Raw genomic sequence first — 21,789 nt, 5'->3', positions numbered from 1 at the left:
CCATCACTGATTATTCAACCTCAGGAAAAGAGGGAGACCCAGCCTCATCTACATAACACAGCATCTGTCCCTGGTGCAATGTGCAGTCCTCAGGAAAGGCCCTGTCCTCACAATGACACAGCTCCTGACTCAGTGGCTTCCTTGCTTCCATATCTTGGCTGGGCTGGGCCTTCCCAGTTAACTTCAAAGGCAGAGAATCAAAATTACAGATTCTTTTTTGTGCTTTACGTCACACCACTTCTAAGGCTCAGAGCAGTTCATCAAACTCAGACTGATGTTTTTTATAAAAAGGAAAAAGGAATGAGAGCTCAAAGAAAAGGGTGAAAGTAAAAAAGGGAGAGGCAGGACTGAGAGGTGGAATCACTAGAGCTCGGGGGTCCAGGTGCCGCTTCTGGGCTAGGGTTAGGGCTTGCATGATGATTGCTAGTTGCATCATCAACTACACAAAGAATAGAGCTGTCATTAGACCTGGCCTGGAGCCAGTCATTGGGAAGGAAATCAATATTCAGACTGGTTATCGTAACAGCTACCATTTGTATGATTTAAAATCACAGGATCATTTTTAAAACCTCTAAATCTTCATCTGTTTTCTGAATAGAAGACAGGCTACTGAAAGTGCTCCCAGCCTGGCCCTGGAGCAGGTTATATCTTTACACTTCCTTAAGCCACAGAAAACTTGAACCAAGTGGTGTGGTCATACTCCTCATCAGGCCTCAGCAGCACAGGAGGGAAGTGGGGCTGTGAAGGGGAGAGAAAACAGGTCACACCTTGCCAGTCCAGGTTGAGCCCTTACCCTGGATGGCTTCTGGACTGGTCTTTAGGTCAGCTCTGAGAACCAGATGCCAATGTAAACTGTTTATTATTGGTGTCCAATGAGATCAGGAATTTGAGCTAGAATGAAAATGAACTATATCACCAAGCACACTCATATTCTGGTGCAAGCTGGAAGTGTCTTATAGGCAGGGGCTTTGCAGAGCATTTACTCTAGGAAATAGGTAGAAAAGTTATGAGGAAGCAAAAGGGAAGAAGACACTAAGGATCATCTTAGAAGTGTGGTTGCAGTAAATGAGTAGGTATTGATGAGAAACAAACTGAATAAAGGCTTTGAAGGTACAAAAGAGGTATTTTAAAAAACATGTCAATGCCATATTAGTAATGTGGCCAAGTGTTCCCTGTGTTTATCATGACTTGGAGAAGAGAACACACATAGACTTTTGAATCATACAGACCCAGCTCGTGTCATGATCCATCATACAGTGTGCCCTTGGACACACCACCATTATAACAGGTCAACCTGTAGCTTTACCTGATTGACTGCATTAGGCCAGTTCTGGGTCTCAAGGCAGAAACCGGAGTGCTTGGGATAGACTGCTCCACTCTTGCCTTTCAGTGTGCCATCCAGAAAGTTGCCAGTGTAAAACTGAACCCCAGGCTGGGTCGTGTACACTTCCAGTACCCGCCCGCTTCCAGCATGATGCACCCTGGGGATAAAGCCAAACCACATAAGGTCCAGGGCAGAAAAGCAGGCAGGGACTGGCAGAGCTGGGAAGCAGCTTTGAGAGGAAACAGACCCGTCACAGAGCCGCTACAAGATATATGTGGGAGGAGCATCATGGGAAATTCTCACAGCCTCCTAGGTGAGGCAGTAGCAAGTGGTTTTGAGGATCTTCAACAGCAACTTCTCACCTGATTTCTCTGAGGAAGGACAAAACAGACTCACCCTAGCCAGATGTGTGTGCGCGCGTGGGTGGGGCAGCCAGGCAGGAGAGAGAGGCAGTTTTAGGGTCCTGGAGGGGCTGGGATTCTCTCATAAAGACCTGGAGCTCTCTGCTTAGCCTCGTGAAACAACCAGCTTTTATTTGACGGAGAGGAGACGCTTAGCCAAATTAAACGCCCCCCTTTCTGGGACTAGAGCAGGCGTGCTCTTTACTTGCTCTCCCCTACAATATCTGCTGGGGTTTCTGCTAGGTTCACCGTTTCCTTCTTTTTTCTTTCAAACCAGGCCTCTACAGAGGTGAGTACCTACCTGGTCCTGTACTTGGTGTTAAAGGAATATCGCTAAAGAAAGCCTGGGTCTCACCATCTCTCCAAGAAGTAAAACATCCCCACAATGTACGGTCAACCTAGAGGCTTAGGGAAAGAAGCTCGGGAAGAGGCGGGCCAGGAGAGAAGGCACTGGCTCGGGGTCTCCTTGGGTGAGAGCCGTTGGGGAAGGAGTGTGAATAGTGGGCACAGAAGAGAAAAGCAGACCCGAGGGGGAAGGACACAGCTGGGGCCTTGGTGCTGGGGGATAAGGGAAAGAAGGATTTTTAAGTTCTCTTAGACTTTGAGTCATTTTCTCTGTGTTATCGAAAATCCATTTGTTCTATCAACATTTATGGTTCATCTGCTAGTGCCAAGCACAGTACTAGGTGTCAGGTGGAGGCAAGGATTCGCAAAGATGAGCTGGCAGGAGAGGCTCAGAATTGGCTGGAGGTGGGAAGTGCAACCTCCAACCTTCCCCGGATGTGGGCCGGGCCAAAACCACAAGCCAAGGAAGCACAAAGGGCTCTGGAAGCTCAAGGAAGGCAGAAGTGACTTCCATCGCAAGGTATTAGGGCTTCTAACAGAAACTGGGCCTTAAGGAACAGGCGGAGAGGGCAAGTGGGAGCAGAGAGAGGTGGGAGCTGGGCAGGGGCGCAGGGATGATGGCATGTGGGGTTGGGGTGAAAAGCTCTGCAGTGGCCACCTGCGGAGTATAAGCTTTGAAAAGATGTGGGGCGTGGTATCTGGTCCCAGTAGCATAGTGAATGGTATTAATGTGGCCAGAGGAAAGCTCCTCCAATAAGCGTTGCTAGCTCTTCTTCCCCATGGAGGCAGGAAGTGAAAGTACCTACCGTGCACAAAAACGCTTTTCCTTAGATCCCTTCAGACAGAAATTATGGTCAAAGCCATTGATGTGGAACTCCTGCAGGTGTTTCCCGAGCTCCACTGGCTTCCTCAGGTCAAACGCAGTTCCTTGCACTGGAGCAACTTCTCCTGGTGGAAAGAGGCAGAAAAAAGGGTGATAAATGCCCAAATTGTTACAGGTGTCCTGAAGACCCGCTGGTCTACCCTCTCAGGCTTCCTGTTGATTTTTGAAGGGAATGGGAGCCCAGATATTAAGAAGGACTATGAGTTATTAGATTATTTTAATTGTGAGAGGCTATTGATGGCAAATGTAGTGGTCGTAACATTCAGAATCACATGGGAAAAAAATGCTAAGATCAAGGAAATGCATAATTTCCATTAACGGCTAAGGTGGATAAAGGGTTGTTCCAACCATTGAGTCAATCACTTTGTTGACATGTCTCGCTTTATTGTTGAAATATCCCAGGGCTCATAACCAAGCATTAGCACCTGGCAGTGGCTGACCAGACACTATACATGTCCCCGAGAAGAGTGATTCTTAAACCATTTGTGGCCATTATTAGCCAAAGGGACCCCAGCAACCACCCTTCCCCAACCTCTTCCCTGTAGACACATTCTAAACTGTAGTGGGGGCTGTTAATTATAATACTGCGACAAATGAGTTCACTGGGACAGTCCAGGTCAAACTGGGATGCACAGCCACTCCACCATTTGCCAATTTTAGAGTCAATCCTTTGAATGAAAGCTTTGTGCCTCCAGGAGTGATTCCTGGAGGAGTTATAGTCAGCAGATGTAGTATGTGTTCTCATCAAGGCGGGACATCCTGAAGCTTCTTCACAGTGTTGTGAGTGGGGTCAGTCCTGAGGGAGGACACTGCAGTGTGTGGTCCCTTAGCTCTTAAAGTATCAAAGCACAGAAGGAACATGGACATGAGCCCTGTGTTGGTGGTCATCACACAACCGGTGCCCAGTCAAGAGCATCCCTCCTGGTGTCACAGAACTCCAGGGTGTTGGGACCGGAAGGGTTTCTCAGAGCTCATCTGGTCCACACTGCTCATGGAACAGATGAGGAAAATGAGACCCACATCAACAGATGTCATCAAGCAATCACCTATGGTATGAACACACTGTATTTCATTAATTTAAGACACTCATTTCCATCTTTTAAAATCTCTGAAATCATGTTACAGTTTAGCAGGTTTTTCTTTCTTCACAGGATGTAAAATAATGAACTTTACAACTGATGGCATCTTAGAATTGATTAAACCATATAAAAATAGTTTGCCATATCCTCCATTCTTCTAAAACCTCTGAACAAGTAATCAGGGATTTGAGAGCAAAAAAGAGAAATCAGCATTATTTTGTGAGTTATTTCAACTAGATACTAAAGGGAGAAATAATTTCTCAACAGGCAGTCCTCCAGACATGTCTGCCAAAGGCTGTAATAGGGATTTTACATTGTTCTGAAAACAGTGCCATTTTGCTTTATCACCTTTCATTCTCTTCCTAACTTCCAGGTCTGTTCTTGCCTAGATGCTAGGCCGAGCAATTTCAAACAGGGAACACAAATATTTTGAAGTCAGTTCAGTTAGTTTAGTTTAGTAATGTGGGGAAGCCCAGCACCCTTCCCTCTTCCCGTTGGCACATTTCTTGGAATGCGTCAGAGCCAGAGCCATGGACTAGAAGCCGTTCACTTGGTCACTCTTTTGCTCGATCGACATTTATTAAATGCCTGCTGTAGGCCAGGCACTCTGATGGGTAGGGACATGCACACATGAATGGGGCATGGAACCAGCTTGCAGTCTGAGGGAAGGGATGGACATAGGAGCAGCTCATAATCCCAGAGTGAAGAATTCTCCAGTGATGGCACAGCTGGGAGAAAGGAGGCTGACAGTGTGAGTGGGCGGGCTTAGAGGGGGCACACTGGGGGAACTTCATGCAAGAAATGACAACTGAGCTGAGGCTTGAGGTGAGATCATATTACATTGACTGGGTGAGGAAGGTTGAAGATGTGGAGGCAAACACCTTGAATACAGGTGATAGGGAGTTTCCATTACATAGAATTATAAGGTTATCTATATTATAACACTTCCATTTATTATATAGTCCAATATATAATATAATTATATTAGTTACTTTCTATATATTCCTAGTTTGGGGGGGTTGATTTCTGTTTTGATTCAAGAATTATTAAGAGGTCAATATTGGCTGTATTGTATTTTGTGAAACTGCCTCAGGTTTTCTTAACGAGCTTAGATATGCTGAACTTGGGTGAACCTTCTTTGTGAATTGCATCTTTGATCATTACAAGGTGTCTTCTCTTAGGTAATTTAATGCTTTCTGGCTAAAATCAGCCATTTAGGTTGAGACCACTGCTACTTTAGCTTTCATTTGTTTGTTGTGCTTTTGACTTCTATTTTCTCCCTTTCTGAGTTGTGGTTCGTACACAACATTCCATTGGGTTTTGCTTTGTGATTCCATCTGAGAGACTTTGTTTAATAGGAACATTGTATGGCATTAATATGACATATATGTTCTAAGTGTCCTTAGTTCTGTCGTTATATTTTATGGCATGCTTTCTATGTTTATAAATTCTAGTTAATTTAAAAAAAAATCTTTTACTATATAGTCTGTGTTTGTTTCTGATCATTTAGAAAGTGTGTATTTTTTATAGTGGTTACATCTATATATAAGTAACTTGAATGTAATACATGTATACTTATCTCTTCCTTAGACAGAGTCTGCCTAGCTTCTCCTTCCTCCCCTTTGCTCCCTCCTTTTGCTGAGTTGGGTTTCTGATGCTTTCAAGTATATTCTTAAGAAAGACTTTTGTTTCCCAGTAGATGGTGCTAGAGACACAATATAATAAAGAGTTTGCTTTATAAAATAAACATCTTCCTCTGAGTTTAGTCTGTCCTCTCACCCCTGATTTGTTCTGGGAGAGTTAATAGTTGAACTTTCTGGATCTCTAAGGCCAGAGTCCAAATCTTGGATACTGACCCACCTGGGTGCTATTGTCCTGTAAAGTCTGGGTGACCACCCACCTCCCACAGTGACTTTTTAAAAGGCAACACTATTTCTTTAGGAAACAATTAGACGGGGAAAAGAAGTAGCTGTTCTCATGGGCTCAAGAAGATTTTAATTTTACCAACCCATATGCTGAGTGGTAACTTATGATGCTTTCTTCCCTTATATCATGTTTTCAATATTTAGTTCTTCCCTAAAGTTATAATTGACTCTAATTCTAACCCATATGATAGTCCCAAGGTGATTGCTTAGGTTGGTCAAGATTATTTATTTCACTTGACTTGGAAAAAACGAAGTCATGGGGTTGTCATGACATATGGACCCAGGTCAATTTCTGGTCTGTTTACCTGATATGGAGCAATTGACAAAGCTGTGTTTACTTTAGCTTTTCTCTCTGTAAAATGAAGCTGCTATTATTTGCTGCTTTCTAGATCACATGGAAATATTTGATCAGTGATTTGGTGGAGCATATATCAGAGGATGGCATTAAAAAAGAGCCAAATTTCAGATTAACACATGGAGCACAGAGAGCAAAGAGTAGAGAGGGTAAGACTTCAAGAACGGCAGAGCAGTCCTGACCTAAAAAATAAGAAACTTGGGATAATTCTAAAATGAGATTGTTGTGAAATGAGACAAAAACAGGAGGAAACGTTCCAATCTGTCTTTTCCAGCCTCATGCCCTGACACAATCCTTATGTGCATAACAGTCAGGCATATGGAAAACTTGGATTTTGTCCCCCAGATTCTCCAAACCTTTGGACCTTTTTGCTTAACTGGAATGTCCTTTCTGCACCCCCTACCCCCAGGCACACCCTGGCAAAGTCCACTGGATCATTTCAGAGTCCTCTCTTAATGCCATTTCCTTTGTGGATTGTAACCTCCACTGTAAGAACGAATTCCTTTTTCCTCTTTATTCCCATCATACTTTGAATATACTTTCCCCAAAACATTCATCACGTGGTATAATTATAAGATTACATCAAGCTATTTGTCTATAAGGCATGTGAGTTTCTAGAGGGCCAGAGCTGTGTCCTATTTATCTTTGTACCTTCCAGGCATGAAGCACAGGCTTTACTGGATGGAAAAACTAATGAATGAAAAAACAGGGGCCAAGGTGAATGGTGTAGCATCCTCTCAAAAGTCAAAATGAAAGATCTAGAAAGACCCTTATGAATTGCCTCACCTAGTTCCCTTACTTTGCAGATAATGAGGCTGGGATCCAGACAGCCAAAGGGACTTGCCCAACGTGACACATCATTATAGTATCAAAGTCTTCAGGACCCTACTCAGGTGCTTTCCATTTCACCCTGGAGTGACTTAGTTACAGACCCTTCCACTCCCACCTCCACCCCCAAGTGTTCTTGTGTTTTGTTTTGTTTTGTTTTTGAATTTTTGAATTGATTTTAAGAGAGAGAGAAGAAGGGAGGAGGAAGAAGGAGGGGAGAGAGAGAAAGAGAAATACTGATGTGCTGTTCCACTTATGCATTCATTGGTTGACTCTTGTATGTGCCCTGACCCAGGGTCAAATTGGCAACCTTGGTGCATTGGGAGGGTGCCCTAACCAACTGAGTTACCCAGTCAGGGCTTTTTGATTTTTTTATTGAAAAATGAATGTGCAGTTCTAACTTTGTGCTTTGGTGCTAAGAATAGAAGATGTCAAAATAGCTCTCTCAGCAACTCTTGAGTGTACAGAAAAGAATGTGGAAATGGAAAGGGTGCCCTCCGAGACAATGTCACATCACATGACTTTGGTTTTGAAGCCACCAGAAAGCTGGGGTGTGAGCAGAGAAAAGCTGTTTTTCGAAAGAGGATTTCTTTTTCTCCTGAAGGCTGGCTCAGTGTGCATTAAGGTCCGGGCAGCAATGCCGAGAAGACGGCAGGCTCTGACCCACAGGTGTGGGGTTGCAGCACTGGGGCCCAGGAGCAACCTGCGGCAGCATTTGCTTCCCCATTTTGGGAAAAGTCTGACTGCAGGCACCACTAAGGACCCACTGAGGTTACTGTCATGGACTTAGAGTGAGACCAGTCGCTGCGTATTGGCAGCTGGGGGGCGGGGGGATTAATCAGAGCTGAGTTTTGTTAGGAGAATAAAAAGAAAAGGAAAGGGGCAAGGGAGTTGAGAACACCTGCAAAGATGTGATTCTAACGATGGACTTCTGAGCAGATGTGGAGGGAGTGAAGTTATGAGGAAGTGAGGGACAATGAAAAGGTGGTAGGATCACCAATTATAGGTTCTTGTAGCATGGACGAATTATTGGAGCTGATAGACATCTTAAATAGTGACCATGGAAGGCTGCAATGAGAGGTAATGACAGCATCAAGGGTGTGAGCCAATGACCCCAGGAGTCAGTAGCTGAGAAGGGTGGAAGGGAAGGTCATTGGAAGAGAGGATGTCACGAAGCTGAGAGGTCAGGGTACCATCAATATGGATAACAAAATAATAATTATGACAGGAGTGATAGAGTGAGATGAGCAAGGAATGAGGAGTGACTTGGAGCAGGGTCTACAGATGACCCCAACAAAGAGAGGTCATGTGAGTGTCCCTCTGGCAAGTAAAGCTGCCTTATTCATGCAAGATGAGGTAGACCTGATAATTAGAAACAGAAAGCTCTAACATTTCTGATATCTGTCACAAGGCATTACATTTTCTTCTTTCTATTTGCATTTCTGGTGGAGTTATAATTACCCGTCCTCTGGAAATAAAGGAAAAGCTCGCTACCTTCATGAAATCCATCTGCCTTGATTCATATCTCTTATGATATGGGATTCTCACACATATTCTATTATGAGGAATCTGGCTTTTCCCCATGACTGCTTATGGCACGTAGCATTTTTAAAAGAGGACCACACAGTATATACCCCGTCCTACATGCTCTTCTTACAGTGTGATGCTGACACTCCTTCACTGAGGGGTGGACCTTTACAACTGCTTCAACCAATAGAAGTTGGCACAGGGATGCTAGATGTTTTCTGAGGCCAGGTTATAAATACAGAATGACTTTGGCCTGGCTCTCTCTCTCTGTCAAGACATCTGCCCTTGGACCCCAGCCTGCCATGTTCTAAGGAAGCTCAAATCACATCATAAGGCCTGGTGTTGGGTGTTCCGACTGACAGCCCCAGCTCAAGTCCCCAACCAAAAGCCAGCACCAACTGCCAGACATGTGAGTGAATGAAGGCTTCTGATGATTCCAGTTCCCAGTTCTAATCATCCAGCAGAGGCAAGATAATGTGCTGCCTAAATCCCTGACCACAGAAACAAAGAGAGACAGTAAACAAAGTGTTGAAATAATTTGTTATAGAGCAACAGATAACTAGTACACTGCCTTTGGATCTTTTCACTTCCTGGCACTGACTTAAGTCCTGGTGGGAGGTTAATGCACCCCTCCCCCCTCCCCCCTTTTAAAGACAGGGTGCTTTTAAATGGCTCTGCCTTAAGGACACTAATCCTTGCAATTAATTTTGGATGAGGAAAAAACAAATACAAATCTGTTAGGTTACTCATTTTTGAGCATATTTTATGTACCAGGCGTGATACTAACCTCAGGGAGACTAGAATCTGATCAAAGGGACATAAAAAGTAAAAATTTACAGGAGAGAGCAACAAAGGCAATGAGTGGCCCTCAAAAGCTCTGGTGGAGCAGAAAGAAGCGGCATCTAATGTAGCCCTGGGAATCAGGAAAGGTCTTCCCCAGGTGGGGGTAGAAGCCTAATCTTGAAGGATAAGTCGGGACTGGCTAACTGGACAGGGCACAAGCACAGGAATGGACTCCTGCCACCTGTGGACTTGTATTTGGGGCACAGGCAAGATGCATTTATATTACACACATTTCATGGGCTCCTAGCTCTGATTTAATTTTTTTTGTGCAACAGACTTAGGAAATGGGGTAGGAAGTGAATAAATGAGTTCTTGTGGATTTCTGATCAAACACTAATGTGGTAAAATGGTTTTGTTTTGTTTTTTTGTAACGCCTGGGCATGAACACTGCCTCAGTGTCTGAGAAAAATTCACCTGGGATGAATTTTAATTCAAAGCTTTTAATTTCCCATCACTGAAATAGCTCCTTCCTCTGCCCTGTGGCCCTCATGCCTGACTCTGAGATGAACAGATGGCCACTGCAGGAGTCACTGAATCTCCACATTCATTCATTTCAGCCCCTTCCTTCCTGGCAGGTCCCTTTCTGTGTCATCTTCACACACCCACCAACACCATTGCAGGAATAAAGTGATAGTCATCCCACCACAGTCCTTAGCACAGGGAAGTACTGTTTGTAATAACAATTAAAATGATTTTGTGAAAAGAGCAAAGAGAGAAAAAAGAAGAGGAAATCTGGCATAGACTTTCTAGAAAAATTGAGGGTGGGTGGGTGGGGAGATATTTTCTGCAATAACTTTTTTTCCATTAAAAATATTTAAAAATATTATTTAAAAGTAATTTTCTATGACTTATCCTATATTTTGATTTACAAATCTAGGTACAATATCTTAGGATTCAGACAGACTTACTAACTGACCTTGTGTAAGTTTGTATGCCTCTGTAAGATTCAATGTCCCCATTTATATAATGGAGGTAATATTGGTACCTACCTAATACAAATATTGTGAGGTTTCATTGAGAGAATGCTATGGTGGAGGTCATATCTCCAGGCTAGAACCTGGCATATAATTCATTCTCTCTCTCTCTCTCTCTCTCTCTCTCTCTCTCTCTCTCTCTCTCTCTCTCTCTCTCTGTGTGTGTCTCTACCCCCACTTCCTCCCTCCCTCCTTCTCCTACTCTCTTTCTGTCACACACTTGCACACACATTCTTCAAAAATACAGAGAACAGAGAGAACAATTGTTCATTATAACATGAATCATTTATGCAAAAGAAAGGTGCATTCCTGCCTCTAGGGGGCATTGCCATTTTCATTAAAAATAATTGTTTTTTCAAGCTTCCTTTCTTACATATTTTAAAATCTAGAACGATTGATTTTAAACTGCATACACACACACACCCCCTCTGAAGCCCAGCCAATGTGTGCCTGGTTACAAATCACTGACCTACAGGCTGGTGAGTATGTTCTGTCTATACTGCCACATGTTACTGGACAAGTTGCCCTCTCATGACCTCATACTGAAATGCACATTTAGAGTGATGCAGTCACATAACCACAGGTGTTTGGCCAAGAAATGCAGCCTGGAGTCTGCCGGCAGATTCCTCCTATTGCAGTGCAGCAGAGGCTTTGCATAACACATCAGGGCCTCCTTCTGCTTATGATTCCTCCATATTCTTGCAGTGCGTACAACAAACTAACATGTGAAAGGCACAGAAGGTTGTCTTAATCTGAGCAAATCAACACCTTTCGGAAATTGCTCCTAATGACAGCTCAGAAAATGGGGCTGATTAGGCAAACTGTGTCCCCCTGTGTGGCAGTGGATATCAGGAGTCATGATTACCAATTACTGTCTCAGCCTCCCAGCAGCATCCTGCTCACCTGTTTGGCAGTCAAAGTCCATAGATATTAGAATGGATTTTAGAGCCAGGCAAGCCTGCATTTAAAGCCTGGCTTTCCTTTGTGTAAAAATTTGTAGAGGTTGCTCAGCTTCTCTGAACCTTGCTTTCCTTGTCTGTCAAATGGGGATAATGAGAGTATCTTACGTCATGGGATTATGAAAATTAAGGTAAGGCATGTAAAGTGCTCAGCACCCTGCACAGTCTGTAGGAAGTACTTTGCAATATTGCTGGGAGTATGGACTGTAGCCAAAGGTGATAACAGCATAGATTTCGGGCTTAGGGAAACTTGGTTCCACCTGTTGAACTGTGTGCAGGTTACTTGACCTCTCCAAATGTGTTTCTTCAACTGACGAATAACTGAAGCACAACATCTATTTCAAAAGATAGTTCAGCCCTGACTGGGGTGGCTCAGTTGGTTGGGCATCGTCCTGCAAAGCAAAAGGTCGCTGGTTCGATTCCCGGTCAGAGTACATGCCTGGGTTTCGGGTTCAATCCTCGATTGGGGCACATTCGAGAGGCAACCAATCGATGTTTCTCTCCCTCTTTCTCCCTCCCTTCCACTCTCTCTAAAAACAATAAATAAATAAAATCTCTTAAGAAAAGGTAATTCAATGTGCTTAAGTTTTGGGTGCATATTAAACACTGAGTAAATGGTGATGATGATGATGGTAATAATAATAGTTACTAGTTACAAAGCCCTAACTAGGAACTATGCCAGGAACTAGTCTAAGCACCTCCCATGTATTACCTCATTTAATCTTTACAACCAATGAGGTAGATCCAATATTATCTCCACTTGATACATGCAGTCTACAGAGCTTAAATTGATTGTCCAAGTTCACAGAACTGATAAGGATTTAAGCCTAAGCAGTCAAGGTTTGAGTCCATGCCCTCAGCTGCTGCGTTTTCCTGATGATAATGGGTCAAAACCAGCTCTTTTAAACAGCCATTCAGGGTCATACCAAAGACTCGCTTTACTAAGTCAGAAGCATTTCCCACCTCTGGCTGGAGTGTCCTTGCCTGCCCCCATCAGTTTTCACGGCATGTAGGGGACACACTGCCCAAAACCAGGCACACTACTGGGCCGGATGTGGATCTACGAGACCCAAGACCGCCTGCCCCAAATCCCTCTGGCTCCCATGGGCTCAGTCTGTCAATGGCCGCTAATGGCATGGGTGTGAGAGGGACAGCCACTCTGCCTGACCACACAAAGGGTTTGCTCGATGATTTTGAAAGGGGAACACCCTGGGGCAGAAGAATTATCCTGCAAGCTTGTTTGGCCGCTTCCCAGCAGCTCGGGCAGGCTCCAGCGACAACTGTGTGACAGAAGAGCTCCAGCTCATGGTAGACCCTCAGCCTCCTGCTCTTCTCCGAGAGTCACAGGCTCCCCCAGTCACAGTTCACAGAAAGCCGAGGGGAACACCAGGAACAGGTGGCTGATGTCCTGACACCATGAAAAGGATGCCAATTGAACATAGCCAAGTTACATTAATGACCCAGGGTCAGAGAAGAGAACCAGGTCAAGGAGAGAGGGGAGAAATCAGTCCAGCCTTTCTGGTCAGCTGGCACAGTGGAAGCACCAAGTAATGGCTTTATATGGGGGACTTAGCCCCCCCGATTTCCATCAGTGCTCTCCCTTCTTGCAAATTGCTCTATGTAAACATGCAATCTTGGCTTCAGAACATGCCCCAGTCTCTCTTCTAAGGACACTGCTGCCTCAAACTCCCCCTACACAGAAATGTCCACTCCATCACAGCGGCTTACCCTCCTGTGGTTTAGGGGGGACATAGAGGGCCTGTGTTTGTACAAGTGGGGTCAGAGGCTGGGCGCCAGGACATGCAGGGCCAGCCCTCTAGATCTCTATCTGCACAGCGTGCTTGGCATCCTCTTCAGGAGGTGTGTTCGCAGACCCTGCATGCTGCTCGTCCTTTGCATCTGGCCTGCCCAGAGGGTCAATTCCACAAACTATAAATTTAGGAGCTTCTGTCCCTCCCGGGGAGAATCTGGAATGGAGGTCTGAAAGGGAAGAGGAAGATGCTCACCAGGAGCCTGATATGGATGTATTCAAATACAAGTCTTTCCCAGCCACCCTCTAGGCCTCTCTGACTGGGTTACAAGGCTGATGGCTTAGCAAGCTTCCCAAACTTCTCGAGACTTCTGGAGACTGAGCATCTGGGCTTCTGTGAGCAGAATCTATAAGAAGCTCTCAAGTGGCCTCTGAACTGTGGGTGATCTAGATGAAGATGTTGAAGGTATTTTTCTCAAACTAGGACAGACGGCATGAAGATGAAGCTAGGAGGCAGTCACTTGGGATAACAGAACCAGGAATCCAGAAGACAGCGCAAAGTAGGGGTAAAGCACTGATTACAACAAGATGAAATTTATGGATAACAGCGACAGAAAAGGTCCTGCACTTGTGCCCTAAAAAAAAGACAAAAAAACAAAGGACACTGCTTAGGTTCATTTAGGCTGTTGTCTTTCAAGGTTCCATTTCCTCATTTATCCAATGGGGACAATACGGCCCCTACCTCATGAAATGGTCATGAGGATTAAAACAGTTAATGGAGGCAAAGGGACAGTGATGATGATCATGATATTGAGAGCTAAAGATGGATGGTTCTTCCTGATACTAACACTCCTAAATGTTAAGTCTAATTATTACTGGCTAGGGAGATGAAGCTGAGCCACAGCATGTGTGAAAATGACTTCAAGGATGTGGTTGGCAGCAAGTTCAGTAGGAGTTACGTAGGGTGTAGTGAGGTGGGACAGTTTTCGGTTACTTGTTTCAGTACAGGCCTCACAGGCTGCCAGACACACAGAAGCGGGCCCAGAGAAGGAGCACATGGCTAACTCACGGCATAAGAATGGCTGAGGACCCAGGGGTGTGCTGTGTGGAAAAGACATGACTCAAGGAGACACGGTAGCTGCCTTCGAAGGCCTGAAGCCTGCTCTGTAGGGACCCAACGACTAGCTCCAGGGGGCTCGGCTCTGGGGAGAGAGATTTCAACTCCGTACCAGCAAGGCATTTCTGATGCGCTGATCTGGGATGAACAGAGAACTTCCTGACCCAGAGGCACCTAAATGCCAGCAGAGCCCACAGTTCTGGGGTTCAGCTACTGGATGGGTGGGTGGTGGTTGGAGAAGATAAGGTCCTTTGCAACTGTGACCTTTCCAGGGCTGTGGGACCACTGGCTCACATGACAAACATCACAAAGTAGGTTGTTCCCCTCAGGGACACACAGTGATCTCTCCTCCCTCTTTTTTAAGTCAAAATGTTAGCTTGTCTTATCTACTGAGGCCATTGGCTGAGAGCAGCTCTTTGCAGAATGACCTATAGACATGGCTTTTGATAAGAGAGGGCCAGAGTAGGGTGTGTGAAGTGTGGAGAGGGGAGAGAAATAAAGGTAGCCAAGAGAGCAGCAGGAGGACACAGGGTTGTTGGGGAGGGGAGCAAATGAGGACAAACAGGTGCCAAAAAGGAAAAAGCAATAAAGGTCACTTGAGGCTAGACAGCTTTGTAGAGCCTTTTAAATAGCTACTCAAAGAGCAGACCCAGCACCACATCCCCTAGGGATTGTCAGAAACTTGGACCCAGAGGCTCCACCCCAGGCCAACAGTCAGAATCTGCATATTAGCAAGTTCTTCAGGTGATCTGTGTATACGTTACAGGTGAAAGGCACTGATGTGGAGGACACCTAGGGGAGACCAAGGCTCAGACGTGCTGTGCATTCATCTCAGCAAAAAAGGGAGGGAAGGAACGCTGGCGCACCAGGGAGAGCGCTGGAGTCTGGTCTCCATGGCGATGGCCCAGCTGTGCTTCCAGCCCAGCTGCTCTGATTATGTTTCTTTATCCGGCTGGGTTCAGAACAGTCAGGCAAATTTGCATAAGGAAGCCAGAGGTAATGGGGCTCTTGGGCACAGGTACCCATCTGACACCTGATTAAGCAAATTTGGTTAAATCATCTCTAGAATGTCTGTTATTATTTTAGGAAACAACATAAAGAGAATGATAATTAAAAGTAACACTCTAGGTGGGAATTTTGACTTCATTCCAGTGGTTGGCAAATAGAGCACCTCAGGATTTTTTTTGTAAAGTAACATTTCTATAAATTCTCACAGATCACACAATGTCAAAGCTTATCTCTGCTGTCGCTTTTCCCCGGTCCTCTGCTGATGCTTTTGGGGTTTGCTGCTTTATGCTACTGCTGTGTTGTGTGTGTTTTTTTTCTTTCCACTGAACGTTCTTTGATTTACCTTTGACTTGCAGAGGGGGAGGGTACTGCTTCTGGATACGACATGCCATCTGAAGCATAAAATGCTAAACCCAGTTACATGGTGTTTTCAGGTGAGAAGGCAATTTTACACTTCATGGAAGGCAGAAAATTTTCATGCAGAGATGTTTTCCATTCTGGACTCCCATCAAGATGGCATCCAGGGATTTGCTGCCATTTGAAAGTTGCTACTGTCTGTCTGCAGCCTTCCTCAGGGTATTTCCATTATACCTGCCATGCTCTCCAGGTCTTCAGGGCCTCCTGCCATGGGGTCCATCGGGTCCCCATGTCCCCCATGTCCTTCGCTACCTGCCTGGGCCCACAGTCCGTGACCTGAGCCACTTGGTTAGTGACACTCTCTCTTTTTTTTAAAATGTATTGTTTTTTCTATTACAGTTGTCCCACTTTTCCCCCTCATTGTTCTCCCCCCTCCCTAATCAGTAACTTTCTTATTGACATACCTGACACCTGTCCTGCTGCCCCTCCTACCTGACAAAACCTCCAGCTTTGGATCGTCCCATCACCCACCTTCTCTGATCATCGTTCCATGCTGCTGAAACTGGAGAAAACCCATGGAAGCACCAACTGAGGCCACCACAGGTTGATGGTCTCAGTCCTCACCCAGATTCTCAGCACCTTCAAACATTTTACTTGCCCTCAATCGGCTCCTCTTCCCCTAAAAAACCTCTTCCTTGATCTCACATCTCCACCTTATGCAGGCACCTTCTTCTCTTCCTTTCACAAATTTTTGAAAGCATATTCAACTGCTATGGCTTCTAGATATACAGATTCCCTGGCCCCGTGGTACAGCAAATGCATCAGAACCTCTGGGGCGGGGCCTGCGGGGCCGTATTCCAGGAAGGGGCCTTAGTTGGGAACTGCTCATTGGCTGGTACTCCCCGGCTCTCTCCCCACTTCCAGTTACTCCTTCCACTGTCACAATCTGGCATCCACCCACTGTATTCTGTGAAACAGGGTCAGCAGGAACAGCCACTATAGCACAGGTACCCCCTGGCTTGACCTCTTTGGAATGCTCATGCTGTTGGTCACTCCAAGACTTTCGGTCACCCCTTGTCCTTTGCCTCTTCCTCTCACCATCTCCCTTGGTGCCTTTAGTGTGTGTGGGACTACCTTGCACCTTAAATGTTGGTGGTGGTTTTCTCGGGTTCCCTTGGGTGCAGTTCTCCATCTAAGATTCCTCCCTGGGAAATACACATGACTTAGTCTACAAAGTACATGCTGTTTTCTATCTCCTGCTCTCATCTCTCTCCCAGCAACCGTGCCCGTCTGTGCAGTTGCTTGCTGGACATCACCTGGATGCCTCACAGGCACCTTAATCTCAAATATTTTCCAGACCAAATCCATAGCTCCCCCTGTTCCTCCCTGTCCTCCATCCTGCCACCATACCAGCTCTTTCTCCTCTATTTATGGCTCCTGTCTTTAAAAAAAAAAAAGCATTTTATTTATTTGTAGAGAGAGGGGAAGGGAGAAAGAGAGGGAGAGAAACATCAGCATGTGGTTGCCTCTTGTGTGGCCCCAACTGGGGACCTGGCCTGCAACCCAGGCATGTGCCCTGACTGGGATTGAACTGGTGACCCTTTGGTTTGCAGGCTGGCCCTCAGTCCACTGAGCCACACCAGCCAGTGCATGACTCCCTTAATATCTCCATTTCTCCTGCCCAGGAGCTGCCCTAGAAACCTAGGAGTCATCCAGCCTTCCTGTTTTTTCATCTACTACATTCAATTCAGGCCTCCCGATTTCCCTCCTTAAATACTGTTACAAAACTACATGTCTTCCATCTGCCCTCCAGTTTAGGTCCTCATCTCTTGCTTAGATGAACTAAAGTAGCCTCTTCATTGGTCTCCAGTCAAGCCCCACCCCCAACAGTTGCTGGGTGGTATTTCTAAAGTGCCAGTCTTGTTAGGGCAGTCCCCTGGCTTGAAATACTTCAAAGCACTCCATGATCTAAAGATAGGTCCTGGCTCCTTGGGATGGCAGGGAAGATCCATCATGACTGCATCCAACTGCAGGGCTGGGGCCAGGATGAGGCCAGTGAGGACTTAGGATGTGAAATTCAAGGACACACTCCCTCTTGGGCGCTGACTGGGCAGGTGCACAACCCTGGGAGTGAGTGCTGTCTTAACTTTTGCACCCCAGACGCTGCACATCTCCTGTTTCACCCTAGCCTCCACCCTGCCCAGCTGCCTGTCTATCTTTAGAACTCTCACCCACCTTGTGGCTAGATCTTTACAGATGCTGAGAAGCTTCTTGCAGCTGAGGGTCATCTCGAGAAAGCCTCCTGTACCCTAGCCTCTGTGCTTCCTTAGTCCCCTGGGCGTTATCTCTGTCACTGTCCTGACCACATTGGATGGTCTTCTAAATGGTCTGGGCACACTAGTGCAGAGACAGTGTTCAGGCACCTTTCTATGACCAGTGTCTGAGGCAGCATGTAGCAATCAGTCATGCTCCATCAATGTTAGCTAAACAGTATGCAAGTCTTCCCTGGGAACTCGCTTGAGTCAGCCTTCCAGCCCCTTCACAATGGGGTGACCTCTAAGGACAGCTGTGCACGAGGGATGAACTAGAGGCAGCCCCCATCCAGACCTGGGGTGGCACAGGGGGGCGTTAAATCATCAGCTCTCCAAGGGCAGTAGTCAGAGTTCTAGCAAATAACTCTCCTGACAAATTTACTTGATGTCAGTCTCAACTTTTCATAGGAATTACACAATGCCCGGCCAAGTGCTAATTTCTGAGCCTTCTTCCTGCCAAATTTCCACTGTGATGGCTCACGTTTGCCAATCTCTCAGCAGTGATGTGTCCTCTAGCAGGGAATACGAGGAGCTTTGGGAGTTATTCCTGGGCCTCATAAAACTCTTCTTGGGATCATTTTATAGAGTGATTCAGTAATATACCCCCTTGGAGAGTATCATTGCTACCAAGAGAGGCCCTTAGAGTTTCTGTATTGAACTTCCTTGAACTCTGTTCAGAGGGACGTGTCAGAGAAGAATCAGTTCTAGGGTAAATAACATGCCAGAAGATCCAATATCACGAGTTTCCCTTTTTTAGTGTTATTCAAGTCTTTGGTTAATTCCAGCTTCATTTCTTTGAGGACAAGACCTGTGCTATGTACATGGCTATGTGTTTTCCATATCTGTTTTGCTCAACACCCCTTCCCCAGGGCTGGCATAGTACCTGGCATGCAAGAGGTACTTGATATCAGAAGGTGAAGGATAAGGGGTGAAGGAGACTGGGGGGTGGACCTGGAGTTGGAGGGGCTCATCTGCAGAAGTGCAGAGCCAAGAGTGAAAACCAGAACACCATGCTCTGGCTTCACACTTACAGTGAGGCCCAGTGCTCCTGCCCGCCCCCACACTCTACAGACTGAAGGCCAGGCCTGGAATCCTAACTGCACCAGGGGCTGGTGGACACTGGGAAGCAATTCCACTCCTCTGACCAAGCAGAAACAGAAAAGCTGGTTCTCCAACCCAGAGTCCGGCTGCTCTTGCTCCTCTGGGCAGAACCAGTTACTTTTCTTCTTGGTATGCCATATTCCCCCCTAGCTAGCCTTCCAGCTCACTTCAGAAAATCCAATGGTGATTAACAACAGCAACAAAAGTGTAAAAACCACCCTATAGATTACAAAAGGGAAAACAAACTATTGCTATTCTCAAAAACAATGATGACATTTATGTATAATCATACACAGAATAACAATAAGCTATCATTAAGTTGAGGGCGGAAACAAAGACCAGAAGACCCCTCTGTGGTCTTAGATGATGTGACTAACTCACTCAGGTATTACACAGAATTTCAGGGGCTCATGAATCCCTTGAAGTTCTTTCATCATCTTCCCAGACATACAAGTACGGACCCTGTCTGAGAAAAATCTGGGTTAGAGGTGTGTGTGGTCTTTGAATCAGTGTTAGAAATTGATAGGACCTCACAGTTCACCTCATGTAAATGTAATCTAATGAGACTTTACAGATGAGGCCATGAGGCCCGAAGAGTCTTCATGGCTGACTGAACGGCGTAGTTGGTGGCTAGCAGAACTAAGACTTGCAGATATCCAGGTTTTCTGAATCCCATTTATTCCACGGTACTGTTTTAATGTGTTATGTTGAAAAACCAATGTAAAGAAGGGAGAAGAGTGGAAAGAGACTGACTGGGGGTGGGGGGAAGGAGCAGGTATTCCTAGACTGTACAGACCGGCAATTACTTGGTTTCATTTTTTAGTTAACTAGGTTGGTTTTCTAGCTTCAAGGCAAAGAGACCAAGCCTGAGGCTCCCTGCTGGCTCCCTACTTTGGAGCTGTAACTAAATCCGAAAGATCTTCTGAGGTAGACTTGTGCTGGGGAAGATGAGGGAACTTTGGCACAAGATGATCTCTAAACAGCTTATGTCATTACAAAACCCCCGAGCAACAAAGCATCTGCTGTGTCCAGGAAGTGGGGGAAAGATTTCTAAGGAGAAAGTATGAGCCTTGAAGAAAGAGTAGGGGGTACTGGGTGGCCCCTATAGGTAGGAGGAGGGTACTGAACCAGGGGTGTAAGAGAGTCATGGTGGGAGATGGGGCTGGGAGGCAGCTGGTGTCTGACCTGGTAGCCATCTAAGGGTTTTTTAAGCTGGAGAGTATCAAAGTGAGATTTGCATTTTATAGATAACTTTAGTAACTGAATGGAGAATAGTTCTAATGAGATTTCTCCCCTCAAATGGAGACTATAGTCCAGATTCATTTGTGTATTCACTGATCCAAATTTATGAAGCTCATAATATAAGCCAGGTACAGATCTAGATAAGAAGAGCCTAAACCAGGACAGTGACGATGAAGATGGAGCCATATAATCAATAATGCATATTGAGGAAGCAGATTCGAGAAATACCTAGGAGTTAAAAATCAGCAGGACCTGATGACTAACAGTATTGGGTGGGGGAAAAGAGGAAGCATATTGATGGAAGGTTGAAACAAGTATGTCCAATATTTTAGAATTCTATGAAGTCTAAAGAAATTTTCTGGCACAAGCTCCAGAAAGATTAAAACATGTAGATCAAAAGAGTCTCCATTTGTGCCATCTTTGAACCAGGAGACTACTTTGGAATTTGTTATTTCCCAAGGCAGAGACTTACACCTGCCCTAGGGAAGTAATTATAAAATTGACTGAACTGCAGGCTGAACCCAGTGAGGTTGAAATAAAATACGCAGATCTTGCTGGGTCTCTCCCCACAGCCTGTGGTAAGCCTTTCCTACCAGAATTCTAATTTTGTCAAAATAGGGTTGCTTTCATGTAATTTTAGAATGAGCTTTCAAAAACAGAATGCTGCAAGAATAGCAAGTGAACACAGATGGGCTGGGGAAAGAGTGGGATGGGTTAATTTTTATAAAAACAAAAGGTATCTTTTTTCTCAAGAATAAGATGCTATTTTTCTAATGTAACTTTAAGATTCAAAGGACCTAGTCAAAGCATCCATTTTTTGCTTTCTAACTCCTTATCTGCAAACAGTGCAGCAAAATTTAAAAAAGGAAAAGCTATGTGCTGTAAATGCCTTTAAGACACATGCTTAGTTCCACACGGCATTGTCTACATCATAATGTCTTGTTGGGCAGGTTGCCCAAGCTGCCTCCAAGTCTCACAGTTGTGTATGGCGAAAGGGTGACATGTAATATTTACAGCCTGGGAGTGAATGTGTCCCTGGAGAAACAGAGGATTACATTTTCTCACCTGCTCGCATCTAGCTGGCTCAGTATCTGAGCAGGGCACCAGGGACCAGTTTCCCCACGTTGCCATAGGCAGGACACTAGAGGCAGGTCCCCAAGCTAAATTCCTGACATGGCAGCACAGAGATCTGGCCCTGGAGTGCTCTCTCTGGGGACATTCCTTATATACCTGTCTTTTCTGGTAAATGGTTTCCAGGAGTTCCACTTCTGGGGACCACAGAGACAGCCCTGAGAACAACACATACACATACACACACACATACACATACGTACGCAAGAGGACCAGAACATGCCCCATTAACACAGTGCGTGTGCCTATCCTAAGTATAAGCAAGTGCTTTATGGTCTGTAATTTTTTTTTTAAGTAAGGAAAAAAAAATGGCTTGGAAGAAACAAAG

The 21,789-nt window shown here is 45.4% G+C and overlaps 1 protein-coding gene across 1 annotated transcript in view; it reads right to left on the bottom strand.

Annotated features, from left to right (window-relative positions):
* Window positions 1-428: 428 nt before the first annotated feature.
* Window positions 429-21,789, bottom strand: part of GALM (galactose mutarotase) — a 45,127-nt gene continuing 23,766 nt past the window's right edge. The window contains exons 5-7 of the mRNA XM_090281175.1: window positions 2,877-3,018; window positions 1,307-1,481; window positions 429-738 (exon numbers count right to left, since the gene is read on the bottom strand). Of these exons, the coding sequence (XP_090137301.1) occupies window positions 661-738; window positions 1,307-1,481; window positions 2,877-3,018 (395 nt within the window). The 3' untranslated portion in view covers window positions 429-660. The remainder of the gene's footprint in view (window positions 739-1,306; window positions 1,482-2,876; window positions 3,019-21,789) is intronic.

Source organism: Furipterus horrens, unplaced genomic scaffold, assembly GCF_987537825.1.
Source record: "Furipterus horrens unplaced genomic scaffold, mFurHor1.1.pri manual_scaffold_6, whole genome shotgun sequence".
In the NCBI taxonomy this organism is placed as follows: Eukaryota; Metazoa; Chordata; class Mammalia; order Chiroptera; family Furipteridae; genus Furipterus; species Furipterus horrens.
This window is presented reverse-complemented; position numbering and strand designations above follow the sequence as displayed.